Source organism: Dromiciops gliroides, chromosome 5 (genome assembly GCF_019393635.1).
Source record: "Dromiciops gliroides isolate mDroGli1 chromosome 5, mDroGli1.pri, whole genome shotgun sequence".
NCBI classification, from domain to species: Eukaryota; Metazoa; Chordata; class Mammalia; order Microbiotheria; family Microbiotheriidae; genus Dromiciops; species Dromiciops gliroides.
The window spans coordinates 25,029,625-25,050,100 of NC_057865.1; the positions used below are offsets into that span (position 1 = coordinate 25,029,625).

Here is a 20,476-nt window from a genome sequence, read left to right on the forward strand (position 1 = left end):
TGTAGAGGAGGCATTCTTAAGTTGGGGTCCCCTGACCCCCAAGGGATCTATGGATACATTTCAAGAGACTATGAACTTGGAGGGACAGCTAGGTGGCACAGTGGATGAAGCACCATTCCTGGATTCAGGAGGACCTGAGTTCAAATCCTGCCTCAGACACTTGACGCTCACTAGCTGTGTGACCCTGAGCAAGAAACTTAACCCTCATTGCCCTACCAAAAAAAAAGAAAGAAAGAAAGAAAGAAAGAGGCTATGGACTTGGAAAGGAAAAATGACAATTGCATTTCAACATAATTGGTTTCTTTTGTAATCCTAAGTATTTTAATTCAACTATTTAAAAACATTATTCTGCAAAGGGATCAGGAGGCTTCACTAGACTGTGGAAGTGATCTATGAGACACACAAAAGGTTTGTAATCTTTAAGAATCTTTGCTTCAAAGGGTCAGAGCACGAGGCTATGAGGGTACTGTAAGGGTGGGAAATAGAGTTAGGTTAACAGGTGTTCCATATGGTCAGGAAATACAGGTAGATGGTTATATGGCCAGGTGTCCCAATGAATAGAGTGCTGGATTTGCAGTCAGGGAAAACCTGAGTTTGATTCCTTCTTCAGACACTTACTTGTGTGATGCTAGGCAAGTTACTTAACCTCTCTGCACCTCACTTTCCCCATCCATAAAATGGGAATAATAATAGCACCAACCTCCCAGGTTTGGTGTGAAGAAAAAAATGAGATAAAATTCATTAAGCTGTTAGTAAACCTTTGAGAGAAATGATTCTTTCTCTCATATTAATAGCCAATTATTGAAATTGGGGAGATCCTAGCTTTTTTTCCCCTATCCCATTTCCTTGTCCAATCTCTCAAGGAAGAGGCTGACAGAAGATGAGATTAACATTCTCCTTATTCTTGGTATAGCTACTCCTCCCAGCTAGCTCAGCTTCTGGGGGGATAGTGATTCTTTTCTAGATTGCCCAAGGTTTGTGGGTGGTCTGGGTATAGTAATAGACATAATGTCACTCAGCCCCTCACTGGAGGGAGTTCACATCTCTTTGTAAAGTTCACATCCCATTAATTGTTAACCAATCAGAATTGATTGCCACCCTCAAGAACACTCCTTTTCCAAGGGCATACTACCCATGAGCCCACCACCGTGATTGTCTCTGGCACTTGAGAGTGTCACAGATTTCCTTTTATTAAAATGCTGGCATTATTAATAAAATGGCTATCCAAAATTTGTGTCTCTTGAACTTTTTAAACACCACACCTTAAAAGCATTATATAGGGCAGCTAGGTGGTGCAGTGGATAGAGCACCAGCCCTGGAGTCAGGAGTACCCAAGTTCAAATCTGGCCTCAGACACTTAACACTTACTAGCTGTGTGACCCTGGGCAAGTCACTTAACCCCAATTGCCTCACTAAAAAAAAAGCATTATATAAATGCTTGTACTTATTATTGTGGTTATGATAATAATTCCAGAGGAATCAACCATTTTAACCAAAATAAAGATAACTTGAATCTCCCTTTTCATCTTTATTTTGTACTGAAACTCTTCAGCAATTGACTGGGCTCCAATTTCTCTTTGCTCCTCCTCCATATCTGTGAAGGATACTGCACTCCCCTCTGACCCACAGTAGGAATGGACTACATTTTCTATTACAGTTCCTTCAATGTCAGAAACAACTTCCTTTATTACCTTCTCTCCCCTAAGCCCCATTTAGAGAGAGACATGATAATGGTGGAAAGAGCCTGGGATTGGGAGGCAGAGAACCTGTGCTCTAATTGCAGTTGTACTGGGTGACCTTGGGCCACACTCTTACTGCTCTGACTGATTCTATGCTTGCTCAGGCGCGCTTGCTCTCTCTCTCTCTCTCTCTCTCTCTCTCTCTCTCTCTCTCTCTCTCTCTCTCTCTCGCTCTCTCTCTCTCTCTCTCTCTCTCTCTCTCTCTCTCTCGCTCTCTCTCTCTCTCTCTCTCACTTTCTCCCTCTCTCTCTCCCTCTCTCCCTCTCTCTTTCTTATTTTTCTTAAGGTCCTTTCACTGAATCTCTCCTTTGGCTCTTATTATATTGTGCCTTCTAGCATGCTTACTATGAAAGAATATTATACTCAGAGTCAGATCTGGATTTCATTCCCAGCTCCTCCACTTACTAGCTTTATATGTTTCTTTACTAACCCCAATGGAGTAAGCTTCTTTATTTAAAGTACTAAATATGGAGTCAGGAAGACCTGACACCAAATCACATACACATACACGTGTGTGTGTGTGTGCGCGCTCGCGCACGCGTGTGTGTGTATATATATACACATACATACATACATATATATATATATATATTACACACACACACACACACACACACACACACACACATATATATGCTGTGGGACCCCAGGGAAATAACTTAATATATATTATATATTAATAAATACATTATATATTATATAATTAATTCTATTTGGTTAAGGTATGTGTGTGTGTGTGTGTGTGTGTGAAAAAGCTCAGGCAAATCACTCGACCTTTCTTGGCTTCTGGTCTTTGGTTGAGAATCTTGTGACAACATGCTTGAGGCAGCTAGGGGGCGCAGTGGATAAAGCATCGCCTTAGAATCAGAAGGACTTGAGTTCAAATACAGCTTCAGACACTTGACACTTACTAGCTGTGTGACCCTGGGCAAGTCACTTAACCCCAATCGCCCAGCAGAAAAAAAATGCTACATTTCAGTTATAAGTTAGTGAAAATAACAATAATTTATTTTCTCCCATCTGAGTTTACAGACCCCCTGAAATCATCTATGGACTCTAGATCAAGAGATAGGTAGCACAGTAGGGAGTCTGGGATTTGGAATCAGGAAGATGTGGGTTGGAATTACTCCTCAGACACTTACTAGACATGGGACCCTGGGCAAATCACTTACTCTCCCTTGGCCTCAGTTTCCTCATCTCTAAAGTGGGGATAATAAAAACATTTGCCTCACCAATTGTTGTGAGGATAAAATGAGATAACGTAATGAAAACACTATGTAAAACTAAAAGTGCTATAGAAATACTAAGGGTTATTTATCATTATTGTTGTTGTTCTTTGCAGTTTTATCTCCTGGTCTAAGATTCTTTACAAATGTTTGCCAAGAAATCAATTCATCAGTGCTTATATTAAGTGACTAGTAGATTTCAGGCATTACCCTTAGACCTGTGGCTAGAAGGACAAACATAGAAACAGTCCCTGACCTCAAGGTGCTGACAATCTACAGGCTCACCAATTAAGTGTTTTGTTTTTGGTTTTTCTCATAGCACCTTAGGTTACTTCATTTCAACGACTATTTTGTAAAATAGGATGGGGGTGGGTCATCTAGGTGTCCCAGTGGATAAAGCATTGGCCCTGGATTCAGGAGGACCTGAGTTCAAATCCGGCCTCAGACACTTGACACTAGCTGAGTGACCCTGGGCAAGTCACTTAACCCCACTTGTCTCACAAAAAAATAAATAGGATGGGGGCAGGGTGGTTGTTATAATTTCATTTTACAAAGGATGAAATGAAGGCCCAAAGAGCAGTCAGTCCAGTCTTGGTGTATCCCAATACTTGGTGAAATCCCCAATCCTTCCTTCTCCTTTTTCGATCTTGCACCCAGAGGGCCTGCCTTATACAGGCTGTGTTAGAATTGTCCCATTAAGAACCTGTGCATGCATTAATAGTTTTCTCTGTTTCTTGAAGGACTTTTTTCTCCTTTTTCATCTCACCTGGGCACCAATCACTGACCCCCCCAATGTGACAATTAATAGGGTTCCTGAAAATCCTTTCTGGGCTTCGTAGAGGCATGGCTGGCTCCCTAAGACAAATGTCTTGCCAAATTAGTTCCCTGAACCCAAGTGGAGCACTTATTATATCAGACTTCAAGGCATAAAGTCATAAATCTAGAGTTCAGAAGTCATTTGGCCCAATCCCTTCAAAGTCATCTGATCAACCCCTTTGTTTAAGGGAAATGAGGCTGAGAGATTGACTTGCCCAAAGTCAGAAAACTAGTAAAATTGTGAAAGCTGGAACTGGAACCCCATACTGTTTCCCAAAAGTCACAGGAATGCCCTACAAGGGCTTTTCACCAGACTGGCATCATCATTCCAACTCTGTCATCCTAGAGAACAGTTAAAATGGCAGAACCGTCCCTCGCAACACATTGGACAAAATGGCTAGAGTATTGAAAAAAGAAAAAGGAAAAGAAAACAGCCGGGGTTTTGACAGCTGGAATAAAAGCACTGGAATGAGATGGCCAAAACTAATCCCTGGGGACTCTATTCAGACAAGAATCAAATTTCTGTGGTTTAGACCACAAAACCTCTATGGAGTTTATGTGACCTGACAACAACACAACTTACTGGACACTTTGAGGAGCAAAAGATTCCCATGTTACTCTGGGGTGTAGGAAAAATGTGAAGTAGGTAATATTTAGTTTTTCATTCTCTTGGTGCCCCCAGTCTTCTTTAACACCATCCAAAATAATAGTTGGCACTAATTTAACATTATGTAAATGTTAGTTACCAATAGTAGTAGTAGCACCAATTTTAATTTGGATTATTATTTCAGCTCCTAGGAAAATTCCCAGTGAGGTAAGTGCCTCCAGCAATGCACATTAGTAGGTCAACTGTTCTATGATTTACAGAATTTTGTAAAGCTAAAGTAAGTTGTCCATGGACACAAAACCAAAAGCTATCAAAGAGAGAACCTGAATCCAGGTTCTCCTAACTCTGAGGACAAGGTTCCATACAACACGCCAAACTGAATCTTGGTATATTCTGCTACTTTATAGCTATATGACCTTATGGAAGTAACTTACACCCCCTTTGCCTTAGTGTCCTCATTTATTAAAACAAATACAGTGTGGGATTAGAGGATCACTGAGGTCATGCTCAAGACTTAAGATCCTAAGTGACTTTAGCTCTCTGGGCCTCAGTTTCCTCATCTATAAAAACAGAGGTTGGACCAAATAAATGATCTCTAAGATCCCCCTTTTTTTTTCAGGGCAATGAGGGTTAAGTGACTTGCCCAGGGTCACACAGCTAATTAAATGTCAATTGTCTGAGGCCAGATTTGAACTCAGGTACTCCTGAATCCAGGGTCAGTGCTCTATCCATTGCGCCACCTAGCTGCCCCCTCTAAGATCCCTTTTTAGCTCTGCAATCTAAATCTATGATCCTAGAATCTTAGAATCATATTATTATAGAATGCTTTACCGTACGTCAAGTCACTTAGGCTTCACAAAAACTCTATGAGGTGAATGCTATAGATATTCTTATCCCCATTTCATGTATGAAAAAAGACTGAAGCCCGGAGAGAATATGACTTCCCCAGAATCACAAAGCCAGCAAGTGTCAAAGGTAGGATTAGAACCCAGTTTCTCCTGCCTCGATATCCAGCACTCTCTGTATTAGGAGGCAATATCTGAAGCACTATGAATGCTGCCACATCATGGTAGCCTCCTCCATAATCCTTCACACTATCCCCAATTTTTGGAGGCCCTTCTTTTTTTTTTTTTCTTTTTCTTTTTTTAAGTGAGGCAATTGGGGTTAAGTGACTTGCCCAGGGTCACACAGCTAGTAAGTGTCAAGTGTCTGAGGCCAGATTTGAACTCAGGTACTCCTGACTCCAGGGCCAGTGCTCTATCCACTGTGCCACCTAGCTGCCCCGAGGCCCTTCTTTTAACTGGTTTTAAGACATTATACTTCCTGGGAACTCTTAGGGATTCATTTAGCTGATTAATCCATTATCATTCCTTGTCAAGCCATTGAGAGTATTCCCTAAGGGAGTGAAAGAAAGCTAGTTAAATATAGATTAGGGAATGAGAGTAGAATATGAATTATAAGAACTCTGATTTCTTCAAACTGGGTATTCTTTCAATGTAAATCAGAACCATTCAATGATTTAGGATTATAGGACCCTAAATCTAGGGTGGAAGAGACCTTAGAGGTAATGCAGTTATCTCTAACACATATTATCGGGTTTTGATGTATTGCAGGTTAGCATAAGAAATCAAGTGGGAAGTTTTTAGGGAGTTTTGGGGAAGCTGCAGACACATGAAAACTCAGACAACATAGAAAAAGTTTAGAAACTCAGAAATGCATAAAATATATGTATAGTATTTTATATTATCAACACATTTATCTTTAAATACCACAATAATTCAGACTTCTTCTCTGGTATGAAGGGATGGCTAAAACATTTTTATGTGGATTTTGCAGATTCTGGGGCATCATACCTCTAACGCCAGCAATGCAGAAGGGATAACTATATGTCGACCCTCTCAAATTACAGCTGAAGAAATTGAGAGAGTTGAGATATATTAAGTTCTTTCTACAAGTAACTTTTCCAAGGGCACAGAGATAGTAAGTGTCAGATCTAGGATTTGAACTCATATCTTGTGATTCCAAATTTAGCAGTCTTTCTGCTACTATTAGCCATGATTTTCCAAAAAGCCTCTACTGGGGATCTGCTTAGAACACCAGAGGCTTTTATTCATTTCTTCTCTTGGGAGATAATTTCTCTTTACCCATGGTCTCTCCTTGGCATCTGATTTTTCCACCTCCTTTGCCAGGCCTATAGGATTTTTATAAGTGATTCCTGTTCCTCTTGCCTGAGAGCTGGTATTGGTAACATGCACTGCCAGCTCACGCCTTCCATATTTTAAATTCTGAGGGGGTGGGGTACTATGATTCAAATCCACAGAGCATTATTAGGTAAGACGAACATTGACCATGGAGTGAATAAAAATGGCAAAAAATTCAGTTGCCAAGTAGATGAGGGGAGAAATTTAGGACCAGGGAAACCTTTCCTGGGCCCCTCCTGTTCCATTGCTTCAGCAACTCCATTCTCTACCCATGTACTGGTCAAGAGTGCTGTTGGATGATGTGAAAACACCATACTGACCAATCCATCAAAGCAATTATTCACTGTGGCAGCTGCTGTGAATTGACCCAGATTGTAGACATCCAGCCAGTTCAAATAAGACATTTGGAGAGAGAGGTCAGCATAGAAAAAAAAAAGGAGAGATGGGAACACCAAACTGGATGTTTTAAAAGCAGCCATGGTTGGGAAAAACAGGCTTTTTTTAAGCAATTTGATACAACGGTGCAGGGGATAGAGGGCTAGGCCTGTAGTCAGGAAGACCTAAGTTCAAATCTGACCTCAAACATTACTAGCTGCATAAGCCTGGACAAGTCACTGAACCTCGTCTGCCTCAGTTTCCTGGTCTGAAAAATGAGAATAATAATAGCCCCTCCCTCCCAGGATTGTGGTTGGGATCACATGAAATGTTCATTGTAAAGTGCTTTGCACAGTCCTCGCCCACACTCGACTTTGGGCAGAGTAAGAACTTGTACACTAATATGGGAATAAAATGTCATCTGGGAAGGAAGAGATCACTAGCCAATGAAGGCACCCGGGCAGGCTTCATGACAAAGACAGCACCTTCAAAAGAGTTAAGAAACCATGTGGAGCACATCATCAAGTCCTCATACAGCTTGTTCTCATAAGGACTTGATGTTACAGTCACTCTGGACTAGATGGCTTCCACTGTCCTTTCTTGGGTTACTTGGTGGCTCATTGGACAGAGCACTGGGCCTGACTTCAGGAAGACTCCTCTTTGTGAGTTCAAATCCAGGCTCAGACACTTACCAGCTGTGTGACCCTCGGCAAGTCACTTAACCCTGTTGGCCTCAGTTTCCTCACCTGTAAAATGAACCGGGGAAGGAAATGGCAAACCACTCTAGTATTTTTGCCAAGAAAACCCCCAATGGGGTCATGGAGAGTCAGATACAACAGAACAACAATAACAACAACAAGGTCTCTTCTAGCTTTAAAATCAGGATCTCACAGTTTGTTCAGATGGTCTCCATTTCTCGGGAGTTTTCTCCATTGAGTGAAAAGCCAGGGCTCCTGAGGAGACTAGGGGTCTAATCTCAGTTCTGCCTCTGGCTGGCTATGTGATCTTGGGCCAATCACTCCATTCCTCTCAGCTTTTTAATTTCAAAGAGAAACAAGTGCATTCTAAAATTCCATGAATCCTAGATCTAGATTTAAGTGAACAAAGAGACCTCAGAGGACATCTAGCCATACCCTCAAGTTATGAATGAAGAAGCTGAGGTCCAGAGAGGTTGAGTGAGGCATACAATGAAGCCTTAAAATATCATCTGTCAGAACACATGTGGAAACTGAAAGAGTCACATTCAGGGTCATTTTCAAAACATGGTCTTAACTTTTGTTTCCCCTTTTACACCTACAATTGAGTCCCAATAGGTGAAACTGAAGCCAGTGACAAGGACAAATGTTTAATAAGAATATACCTTGAGGATGAAATCATTTAAGCTTGGCTAGACAGACTGTAATTATCCCCAGTTTGTAAATTCTATAATTAGCCCAGTTTCTTAGAAGTGAATGCTTTAAAGGCATATATTTTGCAGGAAAATTAAAATACAACACTCTCATATAACATATGCATTTCTAATAAGAGTTGGTTGGAGTGATTTTCATTGGGTATGTCATCACTTGGTTATCCTTGATATTGAAATGAACAAGACAGCACAGGGGTGAAAACAGCAACAGCCATGACTACATAACATGTGAAGCCTTCGGGCAGGGGTTCTTAATTTTTAATGTGTCATGAGCCCCTTTGGCAAAATGATGATGCCTATGGACCCCTTCTTAGAAAAAAAATGGTTTTACATGCATAAAATAAAATGCATTTGGTTAGAAAAGAAACCATTTCTCTATTGAAATATATATATATATATATATATATATATATATATATATATATATATATATATATATATATATATATATATATATATAAAAGTTTATTTATCCCAGGGTAAAAAAATTCCTGCCTTAGGGTATATTCATAAACACAAAGCAAGGTCACCAACCTCATACCTTTTCTACAGAGAAAATAGAATTAAGAGAAAGCCGACTTCAGAGAAAACAAAACAGCATGGCTTAGCAAACAACTTCCTGATCATTTTATATACTAGAATGGCTTAATAAAGATTCTCCATTAATTAAAAGAACCTCAAATTATTTCAGTGCATTACTGTTTTAAACAACATCACAAATTTAATTTTTGAACAACAAATTGCATGCTCTGATTTTACAAATATTGCCGGTTTTTGTTTATTTTTGAAGGATCATATCTTCCACTTGGAGTTAAGATAGGACGACTGGCGCTTTACCCTCCCTCCTCTTGGTGGCTGTACCCTAAGTGAACATATTTGCCTCCCTGTTGACACGTGACCTTTCTTTCACCTGGACTCTTCCAACCGTCTTCTAACTAGTCTCACTGACTCAAGTCTTTCCCCCCTCTAATCTATCCTCCACTAAAATACAAAGTGATTTTTTTTCCGGGGCAATGAGGGTTAAGTGACTTGCCCAGGATCACGCAGCTAGTAAGTGTCAAGTGTCTGAGGCCAGATTTGAACTCAGGTCCTCCTGAATCCAGGGCTGGTGCTTTATCCACTGCACCACCTAGCTGCTCCAAAGTGATTTTTCTAAATCATAAGGATGATCACGTCATACACATATCCTTCCCCAATGAATTGCAGTGACTCCTTATTACCTACAGTTTCAAACATAAACTCCCATTTTTGTCATTTAAAGCTTTTCCTAACCTGTGTCCTTCCTACCTTTCCTCACTTCCCTCCACACATTCTATCATCCCTCTACATTGGGCACTTCCTCAAACAGGTTACTCCGTCTCTCGTCTCCATGCCCTTGGACTGACCACCCCACATCCCTGGAATGCTCTTCACACTCACATCCACCTCTTGGTTCTGCTGCCTTTTTCAAACCTCAAGTTCTACCTGCTTTGGAGGCCTTCCCTAGACTCTTCAGCTTCTAGCTCTTTGCCTTTGAGATTGCCTTCCCTCTACTGTGTGAGTATAAATGCACATATGAGTGTAAATGCATTTTGTGTGTATATATAACACTCAAATAGGTTTTATATAAATGTGTATTTACATACTCATGTATAAACAGGCATATATATGCCTATGTGTACACACATGCATGTCGATACATATGTGCACACACATGTGTGTATATCTCAATATATTGTTATAGTTATATTGAGATATAACCAAACACATACACAGATATACACACATAAATACACATATATCTATATATCATTATCTATGTCTGGCATATCTATCAAGTGATTGATCAGTCTATTGATCTATCTATCAAATGTACCTAGTTACTCATCCATTGTCTTCCCCACTAGAATGTAACCTCTAAGGATGAGGACTGTTTTTGCCCTTTTTGTTTCCTTAGCATTTGGCACAGAGCAGAGCCTGGTACATAGCAAACACTTACATGTTCATTGGCTGACTGGGGCATAGAAATAGCTAGTGATTGCTCTCCGTGCCTGTAGAGGCCATTTTAATGAACGGGCTCTCTCACGTACCTAAAAGAGCCAGCTACCCCATGAGATGTACTCAAGTTTTCAGCTATGACTAAATATCATCCTAAGAGCCCTCCACCATGAAGCTTTCACCAGTGTCCAATTAAAATGTCCAGCCATACATGGTGTATTCTTCTTCTTCTTCTTCTTTTTTTTTTAGTGAGGCAATTGGGGTTAAGTGACTTGCGCAAGGTCACACAGCTAGTAAGTGTTAAGTGTCTGAGGCCGGATTTGAACTCAGGTACTCCTGACTCCAGGGCCGGTGCTCTATCCACTGCGCCACCTAGCTGCCCCTCTTCTTCCTTTTTTGACCATTCTCAGTGGTAGCCATGAAAGGCAACTCTTCACCTTGTTCTGAAGGGCTGCTGCATTTGGTATTGACCATGAACAAATGAATATCCACAGGGTCTTCTGTGGTATCAAGCATCACCACCAGACCTAACTCATTTGTGCCATTTCTTAGGTCCCTCACTACCAATACACAAGTGATCTGCTCTTACCTAAGCAGTGGCCTGGAGGGACAGAGGAGAGTAATTACACAGCCAACTACTATTCCTGACCTTCCCCTCCCAAGCCATCCCTTCTGCACCTTTTCAGCAACGACTTTAAATGAAAAGTCAGACACTTTTCAAAAAGGTCATTTCATTTCAATGTTTGAGCATTTTCCTTTAAGAAAAGAGAAAAAAGGAACTGTTTGTCCTGAGAATATCCAATTTAGCATCCTCTTGTCTTTGAGATAATGGATGAGGGTGGAGGGAGCCACCAAATGGCTAGATACCAATCTTGAACATCCCCCTCCTTCTGAAAGAACAATGCCAAGTATGCACCCACAGGGACACACACACACACACACACACACACACACACACACACACACACACACACACACACTATGTATACAAAGGTCAGTGACTTACGGCAGGGTGTCCAGCACAGTAGGTGTAGCTGGCATGGGATTGGTAGTGCAAGCTTGCTCTTGGAAAGGTATAGCTGTTCCAAGCAGGTTGGCTGCTGTTCCACTGAGAGCTGAAGCCGGGACTCATGGTCACTCTGGATTTACTGTTTTGGTATGTTCTCACCGTGGAACTAGACTATCAAAAAGAAAGAAATGGCATGTAAAAAGAACTCTAGTCAACCACAGTCCAGCTGTACAGAGCAACATGAATTATCCGAACAAAAGTTAGCATTTAGGTTGTGCTAAAACGTAGGCCTTCCATATATTATCTCATTTGAGCCTCACAACAGACCTAGGACATAGATGCTTTTTATGCCCATTTATTAGAAGAGGAAACTGAGTCTGAGAGAGTTTAGTTGACTTGCTTACACAGCTAACTGTCAGAAACAGGATTGAAATCTAGGCCTTCCAGATTCCTAGTCAAGCTCTCTATCCCCTGTACCACCTGGCTACCTTGTCCCATGTGGGATCATCTTCTCCTGGACTCTGTAACAAAGGGGGAGGACTCACTGGGTAAACAGAGAACATCAAAGGTTGGTCCTCCCATCTGCTTTCTGTTTGATGTGAGACAGGATCACAAAGCACCAGGACTAATTGAAATGGATAGTATTGCAAACAGTTTTCTCTAGTTGCAACACACAATTCCATCATCTAAAAATGAGATATGGTTTAGTGATGCCTGTAAAGGTGACATTTTCAATTATAAGAATGTTCTTGCTTTCTGGAATCCTCTGTGGAAATTGACTATTGCTTTCACTGGAATGCAATAACCAAAAAATGGGAGAGTTGGCCAGGATGAGATTAAGGAACAGAACAACACACTAGCATTGTCTGGCTGCACTCCTGGAAATGGGGAGCTTCAAATTGTCTAAATCCATTTCTTCCCTCCTTAAAAGAAGCAGTAGAAATCTGAAGAAGGTCCAAAATACCACATTACCCACTCCTCCTGCTGGTAATATCCCTTCTCTGCTTTCCTTCTTCCTACTTCTTCCGTAAAATGAAAATAATAATAGGACCTTCATCAAAGAGTGATATGAGACAAAATATGTCATTTCCAAATCTTAAACTGGTTTGTAAATGCTATCTGTCCTCATTGTCACTGTCACTGTCACCACCACCACCATCACCACCCCATCACTACAACTATCAGTAGCAGCAGCAGTAGCACAACCACCACCATCATCATCATATGAAAGCCGGGCTGAGAAATACGAGTCACATTTTGCTATGATTAGACCCCAAATTCCATTGTTTACTCTTTGCCTAAGTAAGTGTAAAGAAGTATAGAGGGATGGCTAAGCTTGATGTTTCATCGGTATCTTTTTTCTTAAATGTCTGTGGCATAGACTGCTTTTGTTTTAGAAGAAAGCACTTGTCAGTGTCTCCCGGGAAAAGAACTGTTTATCTAAACAGGATGATAACACTCCAAATGAATTCTGTTTCTAAGGCTGAGTGTCCCAACAACTCAACTAGGAAAAAAATATGTTGATGCCACTGTTATTAGGATGACTATATGTGTGTGTGTGTGTGGGGGAGGTGTTGATCCATTAGGTTAGATTTGGAGGTATTGAACACCTTAAGAATACCTAATATTATTATAATGTTTGGATACCCTATGGAAATTAAAGGGGGGAAAGTGGCTCCATCATTATGGAATATTTTATTTCATTTGTAAAATGTTTAGTATGTACTACAGGTAAGGCTGGGGTTTTGTGCCAGACTCTGGGAACACAAAAATAAAAACAAGAGAGAAAAAGGAAGTGAAGGAGGATGAAAAGGAGGAGAAAGGAAGAGGAGGAGGAGGAAAAGGAGAAGAAGGAGGAAGAGGAGGAGGAGGAGGAGGAAGAGAAGGAGGAGGAAAAGGAGAAGGAGAAGGAGGAAGAGGAGGAGGAGGAGGAGGAAGAGAAGGAGGAGGAGGACAAAGGCAAGGACAAGGAAAAGGATAAAGACAAGGAGGAGAACAACCTGGTGAACAAAGTGGAAACAAAAGAAAATAAGTTCTCTTACCCATTATTTATTTCCTGAGTTTGAATGGGAATATCTACTGAACCCTGCCTAGTCAGAATCTTAAAATAAGAATTAAAGATGGAAGAAGGGAGAAGGTATTAGAGTGACAAAAATGGGACAAAGACAAAAGAGAGAGAAGTATTGAAAATAGACACTATCTTTAGGGCACAAGTGGCCAAAGTTTTCAGAGGAAAGAAGAAATAATCTCTTTCACATAATGGACAACTGGATTTTGCTAAAGAATTAAGTAGAGGGAAATATGCTAACCTCAAGAGAGGAGTTGGGATTGAGAATATTAAAAAATTTCATGGATAACCTTAATATGAACACTGGAGGCTAATGATTTAAAGGAATACATATTTCTTAGGAGATGCAAATTATTAGAAATACTTACTGAAATAGAATAGCAAAGCTCTTCCCTGACAGTTGTGTCATTTGGATATGCTAATGTCCTATAATTAATGTATATCATGCTTACAATTAATTATGTGTGATAGACACAATAGCTACACTCTAATTCACTACTATATATTTTCTTTGCTTCTATACATTTCTGTTGTGACTTGAGTCATCTAAACAATGCCAAACAGGCTTGTTTTTAATCTTTTTAACTCTACCTAGGAATAGGCTAATTTTTAAAAGCAAATTTGAAAACATTTGCAAAATTCTAAGTTAATCAATGTACACATAGAAAGAAAAATAGCCCAGCATCCTGATCAGAACACTGGGTTTGGAATCAGGAAGATTTGAATTTGAATTCTGCTGTATACACATACTAACTGTGAGAGCCCAGATAAATCAGGGGGCTCTCTGATCACCTGTGTCTTCATTAGTACAAAGGAATAATTGTTGCCTCTGTATCACATATTATGGTGAGGATCAATTAATTAATATAAAGTACTTTACATGACTTAAGGCTTGCATAATGTCAGCTGTTGCTGCTCTTGCTGCTGCTGTTCTTGTTATTATAGAAAATAATTCTTCATCTTGTTTAAAACCAATCCAGGGACAGGGCACTATCCCAATACTATTTTTTAATTTAATTTTTGAAGAGTGTTTCATGAGGTGTTGCATTTTTTAGTTGAATAAAATATTGGCATATGAGATGACCTTATGAAGGTTCATTGAAATTAGCATCATCACCATCAACATCACCACCACTACCACCATCATCATCACTATGGATATGGACTGAACCTGTGATTTCATTAATATGGGAACTCTCAGGGGGGAAAAATCCCCTCCACCAATGTAGATTACCATCTTTTCTGCAACTTATCATCTTAGAGAGTTTATAGAGTGTTAATAGATTAAGCAACTTTCCAGGGTCACATAGCTTATATGTGTCATAAGAGAGACGAATTGAGATCTTCCTGGTTCTGAGACCAGTTCTTTATTATGCCACTCTGACTCTGTATTGTTGTTGTTGTTGTTATTATTATCTTCTCATTTTTATGTTCAATGGAAAAAGTACCAGGACAAGTTACTATTTTGCAATTATTCTTTTGTGCACTGTTCAGCAGATTCCTGTTAAGATGACTGTTTTTATATCTGTATAACTGAATGTAAGTATTGGGATACAGGCTTATCTTCGAGAGACTCGTTGAAACCATGTGAAGGACAACCTGCACAGTGAACAGGATAACAAGGATGATGTGTGCTTCTTCCTTTTCCCACATGGTTTGGATTTCTTTGGATTCTCAGGGATGCTGTGATATTTGTAGTTATAGTATAATGATTTGTCATGTGTTAGTTTATGAAGAATCACAAACCTCTGGAGTCTTATTCTTGCCACATCACAGAATCACAGAATTTGAGAGCTGGAAGAGACTTTAAGGGCCAGTGAGTAGAACCGTCTCCTCTAGAAAATCAATCCATCAACCACAGACCACAAACTAGCTTCGGACCTTGGAATATAAATGCAATGAATGAAATAATACCTGTTTTCAGGGAACAATACATTCACATAAGTGGAAAATGATGTTTACATATATGATGAATAAATACAAAGGAAATAAATTAGTTAAATTCAAGGAAATTTGGGAAGAGAGTTTCTTATGAGAGTTATCTAACTTATGCTTGCAGGTTTCCAAGGAGGAGAAAGCCAGCACATTTCTAGGCAGTCCACTCCATTTTTAGACTGCTGTTATCAATAGGAATTTTTTTTTACTGACATCAGGCCTCAATTGACTTCTTTTCTACTTCCATCCTATTTTCCTGGTCCTGTAATCAAAGGTCAAACAGAGCAAATCTAATTCGTCCTTCAAGTAAGAGCCCTTCAAATACTTAAATACACCTCTCTCCTCCTGAGCTTTCAGTTCTCTCTCTCCCCACTTCCTTTAACCCATCATCATAAAATATAGTCCCAAGGTCCTTACCCATCCTGGTAGCCACCTTCTTGATACTCTCCCCAAATCAAACCTCAAATTGAATATTATACTCTGAAGATTAAGTCTAATGAGGGCAGAGTGTAGTGAGATGATTACCTCTCTGCTCCTAGAAATAATGCATGTTTTATTTAATGTACCCTAAGATAGTACTTGTTTTTTTTTACTATCATACTACATTGTTAACTCATATTGAGGTTGCAGTTGACTGAGATCTCCAGGACAAATGTTATCTCATCAAAGTTTGTTCATTTTGCAGTTGCAGAGTTGTTTGGAACCAAGTTCAAGACTATGACTGCTTCCCTTGAATTTTATCTCATTCTAATAAAAAAGAATATCAGTTACATTCTAGCTTCTCAGGATTCTTTTGGATCCTGACTCAATGAGTTTACCATCATTTCCAGCTTCATGTCATGTGAAAATGTGACTCACTGGCCCACAGTTTGTGCCCACACACACAAATACACATTCAGTAGAATGTAGGCCCTTTTAGGGGAGGGGCATTATGCTTTTTTCTTTGTTATACCCCCTAGCCATTAGCACAGAACCTCACATATAATAGATGATTAAGAAATATTTGCTGAATAGAATCATCAGCACCACTGGTTTCAACAGAACCAGAATTAGGTCAAATTATGTTTGGCACAAATTCAGTTGAGATGGGTGGGAACACAGAGGTATTAAGGACAGTCTAAGGGGAGGGGGGAAACAACACAATGATCCTAAGAGCATCAGGTCAAAGATTTAAAGTTGGAAGGGACCTTAGAGGCATTCAAATGCAAACTCTTCCTTTTGCAGATGAGAAAAATAGGGACAGAGAAGTAATTTGCCTTGTGTAACACAGCTTGACTAAGGCAAGATTTGAACTCAAGTTTTCCTAATTCCAAGTCCATTAAACCACAGTGCACAAGACAACCTGATGGCAGGTGCTGGGGTAATGTGATCATCCCCAGGGAAAAGGCCTGCTCAATTCATGGTGGTCTCAACACACTCTGCTGAATCAGCCCCAATGTATGGCAGTGAGCCTTGCTGCTGCTGCTGGGGTGTGTGTGTGTGTGCATGCGCGCATGTACATTTTCCTCAAAATCTAAAGTACTTTTCAGTTCACAAATTCCATGTTAACATGAAGTTCACAGAGAAGCAAAATGACTTTTGGTGTGTTTATTTTCTGTGCTGCCTATTAGGAAGTCCAAAAGGAACAGTTTCCACCCCACTGCTCTTCAAGTTTCAAAAAGTTTTTTTCAGAATTCTGCTGCCACCCCCTACCCCAAGCAAAGGCATCCTGGTTGGTGATTTCTAAAGATTTCACTTACAGGGAACCCCCAAGCAGAGTCTGAATGAACACTCACACCCATCCCAACCCTCTCATTATTCACTGTGTGAGACAAGTGCTTACTTTGTTCATTGACAAAGGTTTCAGAGGGGAGAGTTGAAGAGGGGTGGGGACACTGACCATGAAGAAAAGAGGCTTCTTTCAAATAAATCTTTGTATATGAATCTAAATCACTGACACTCGTAGAGAAGGAGGTTGCACAAGGAAATGGCGGAAGTCCTCCCCAAGCTCCCCAGTGGAGGAACAGAAAAATGCCTTCATTTCCTTGACATATTACTTATCTTTTTTTTCACTCCTCAAAAATGAGTCTTAATCTCAGCCTCAATTGTTTGACTTCTCTGTGGAGGGTGAACATGTGTGTGTGTGTGTGTGTGTGTGTGTGTGTTTATGTTTATTATTATTTATGAAAGAACAGGATATTGGTCATGTGCTTCGTCTTTGGCTTCTTCTATAAACTTCTGAACATCAGAAATGTGAATGAACAACCCTCCATAAGGGCTCCCATTACCAAAAGAGAATTAAACATGATTTAAAAATAAATGGTCCTTTATCGGGATTAAGTTGATGAACTTCAAGGCAGTGGATTTCGATGGAGGACACAAGATGTGAGGGGTTCCATTCCCCAAGGAAACTGAGATCATCAATAAAAGTTCTTTGGAGGCAAGGGATGGAGGGTGGATTTGTACTAGTAAAAAGGGAGCTAGTATGAGAAACATAATCTGTTTTCTCTCCCCTTTCCACATATACTCATTCAGCCATAGAGCCTGATCATAAAAAAATAGCAACATAAACCATCCCTATGGTGATGACACCCAACTCTGTCTAGCTGCTCCTAGTTTCTTTCCTAAAGTAGACATACATTATCATTGACTACCTGTTGCACATCGTGGGTGTATGTAGGGGTATATGTGTATATACATATAGATACCTATACGTTTATGTATGCCAGAGAGCCATCTCCAAGGAAATATGCTCAAAATGTTCAATATGTTCCCCATTCCTATCCCTAATTTCCCAAATTCCATTCAGGGTGCCACCAACCTCTTAATCACCCAAGTGGGTGATTTGTAAATTCGTAGCGTACTTAAATATTTATTCTTCCTCAGCTCCATAGGTATGTATAAGATGTGGGCTATGTAACCTCAGAGAAGTAGTCCTACTGGTGCTTTCCCTTCCCTTCAGGGCAAGGATTACAGAACATGTTCCCCCAGGCTATGCCGAAATGTACGCACACATGCTATACATGCTCCCGGTCAAGCTCACTATCTAATCATGTGCTAAGTCCTGTCCTTTCTATCTCCACAAAATCTCCTGTATCAGTCCCCATCTCTCCACTCCCACAAGAGCATCCTAATCACTCTCCCTTCTTAGAGTTTCTTCCTGCATCTACCATCCTAGACAATCTGTCTTCCAAACATGTACTAAAATAATCCTTTAAAAACACAGGTGTAATCATGTCACTCCATACTCAAAAACCCCACAAATAAACAAAAAACAGAAAATCAACTCTTCAACAGTTCTCTATTATCTATAGGGTAAAATAAAATTCCTTAGCTTAGAATGTAAGAGCCTACCCTACAGGTCCTTAACTTCCTTATCAGCCTAATTTCAAAGTATTCCCTTTCACAGGCTGTAGCCAAAGAGGCCTGGCTGCTCTCTCACACTTTCTTCTATCTGTATGCCCTCTCATCATCTCTCTCCTATGCTAATAATGAATATTTTTCTAATTTCTACCTTTCAGAATGTTTAACTACCTTTAAGATTCAGATCATCTGACTTTTCTCTACTCTGTAAAGCTTTTCCTGATTCCTCAAGATATTACTATTCTCTACTCCTCCCATATGCTATTTTCATCTACTATTATTCACCATTTTTGGTCTTGTCTGACTTTTCATGACAACTTTTTGGGATATTCTTGGTAAATATATTGGGATGGTTTGTCATTTTCTTCCCCAAATTATCTTATAGATGAGGAAACTGAAGCAAACAGTGTGTAGTGACTTGCCCAAGGTCATACAGCAAGTAAGTGTTGGAGGCCAGATTTGAACACAGGAAGAAAAGTCTTCCTTACTCCAAACCTAGCACTCTATTCTCTGTGCCACCTAGCTACACCCATTCCCATCTACTATACTAATTTAAGTACACATATTGTAACTTTCCAGTGACTTATATGCTCCTTGGAGGGCAAGGACATTTTCATTTGTCTTTTTATCCCCAACAGCTAATACATAGACACAGGTTGTGCATATAAGTTGACTTTGATATTAAGATATAAAAAAATTAAGGGGTGAGAAAGAGGATTGTACTGGGAGAAGAGGGCACTGTTAGCTAGAATGGGGTAAATTATCTCACATTAAGAAGCAAATTATACTGGAGGGAAAGTTGGAAGGGTAGTGGGCATTTCCTGAACCTTACTCTCATCGAAACTGGGTCAAAGAGGGAGTAATATACACGCTCATTTGGGTATAGAAATATATATTATTCTATATGAAGTACATAAGGAAGGGAATAAGAGAAGAGAGAGAAACTGGTAGAAGGGACAGAATACTGGGTGGTCAGAAGTAAAACACTAGTGAACAGGGATAGAGTGAGAGGAGGGAGGGAAGGAGGGAGGTAGGGAGGGAGAGAGAGAGAGAGAGAGAGAGAGAGAGAGAGAGAGAGAGAGAGAGAGAGAGAGAGAGAGAGAGAGAGAGAGAAATAGGAAATACAGGATGAAGGGAAATAGAGTTAGGAACCACAACTGTGAATGTGTTTTGGATGAACTCATGCATAAAACAGTAGCGTATAGCAAAGTGGATTAAAAAACAGAATCCTACAATATGTTGTTTACAGGAAATACATTTGAAGCACAGAGACATACATAGAGTAAAGGTAAGGGGATGTAGCACAATCTATTATGCTTCCTCTGAAATAAAAAAAAAAGCAGCAGTAGCAATCCTTATCTCAAAGCAAAAGCAAAAAATTCATCTAATGAAAAGAAATGAGGAAGGAAACATTTTGCTAAAAAGTACCAAAGATGATAAAGTGATTTCAATACTAAACATATATGCACCAATTGGTATAGCATACAAATTTTTAAAGGAGAAGTTAAATTAGTTACCAGAGGAAATAAAAAGAAATACTAGTGGGGGGGCCTCAACTTTCCTCTCTCAGACATAAATAAATCTAACAAAAAAAAAAAGAAGTAAAGAGAGATGAATAGAAATTTAGAAAAGTTAGATATGATAGACCTCTGGTGAAAATTGAATGGGGTTAGAAAGGAATAAACCTTTTCCTCAGCAGTACATGGCACCTATACAAAAACTGATTAGGACCTAAAGGCCTCACAACAAAATTCAGAAAGATAGACATATTAA

General features: G+C 39.8%; 1 protein-coding gene across 1 annotated transcript in view; it reads right to left on the reverse strand.

The window, feature by feature from the left end:
* The window catches only part of RBMS3 (RNA binding motif single stranded interacting protein 3), a 1,425,793-nt gene that overhangs the window by 837,206 nt on the left and 568,111 nt on the right, over window positions 1-20,476 (reverse strand). Inside the window, exon 6 of the mRNA XM_043965565.1 lies at window positions 11,356-11,529. Within this exon, the coding sequence (XP_043821500.1) occupies window positions 11,356-11,529 (174 nt within the window). The remainder of the gene's footprint in view (window positions 1-11,355; window positions 11,530-20,476) is intronic.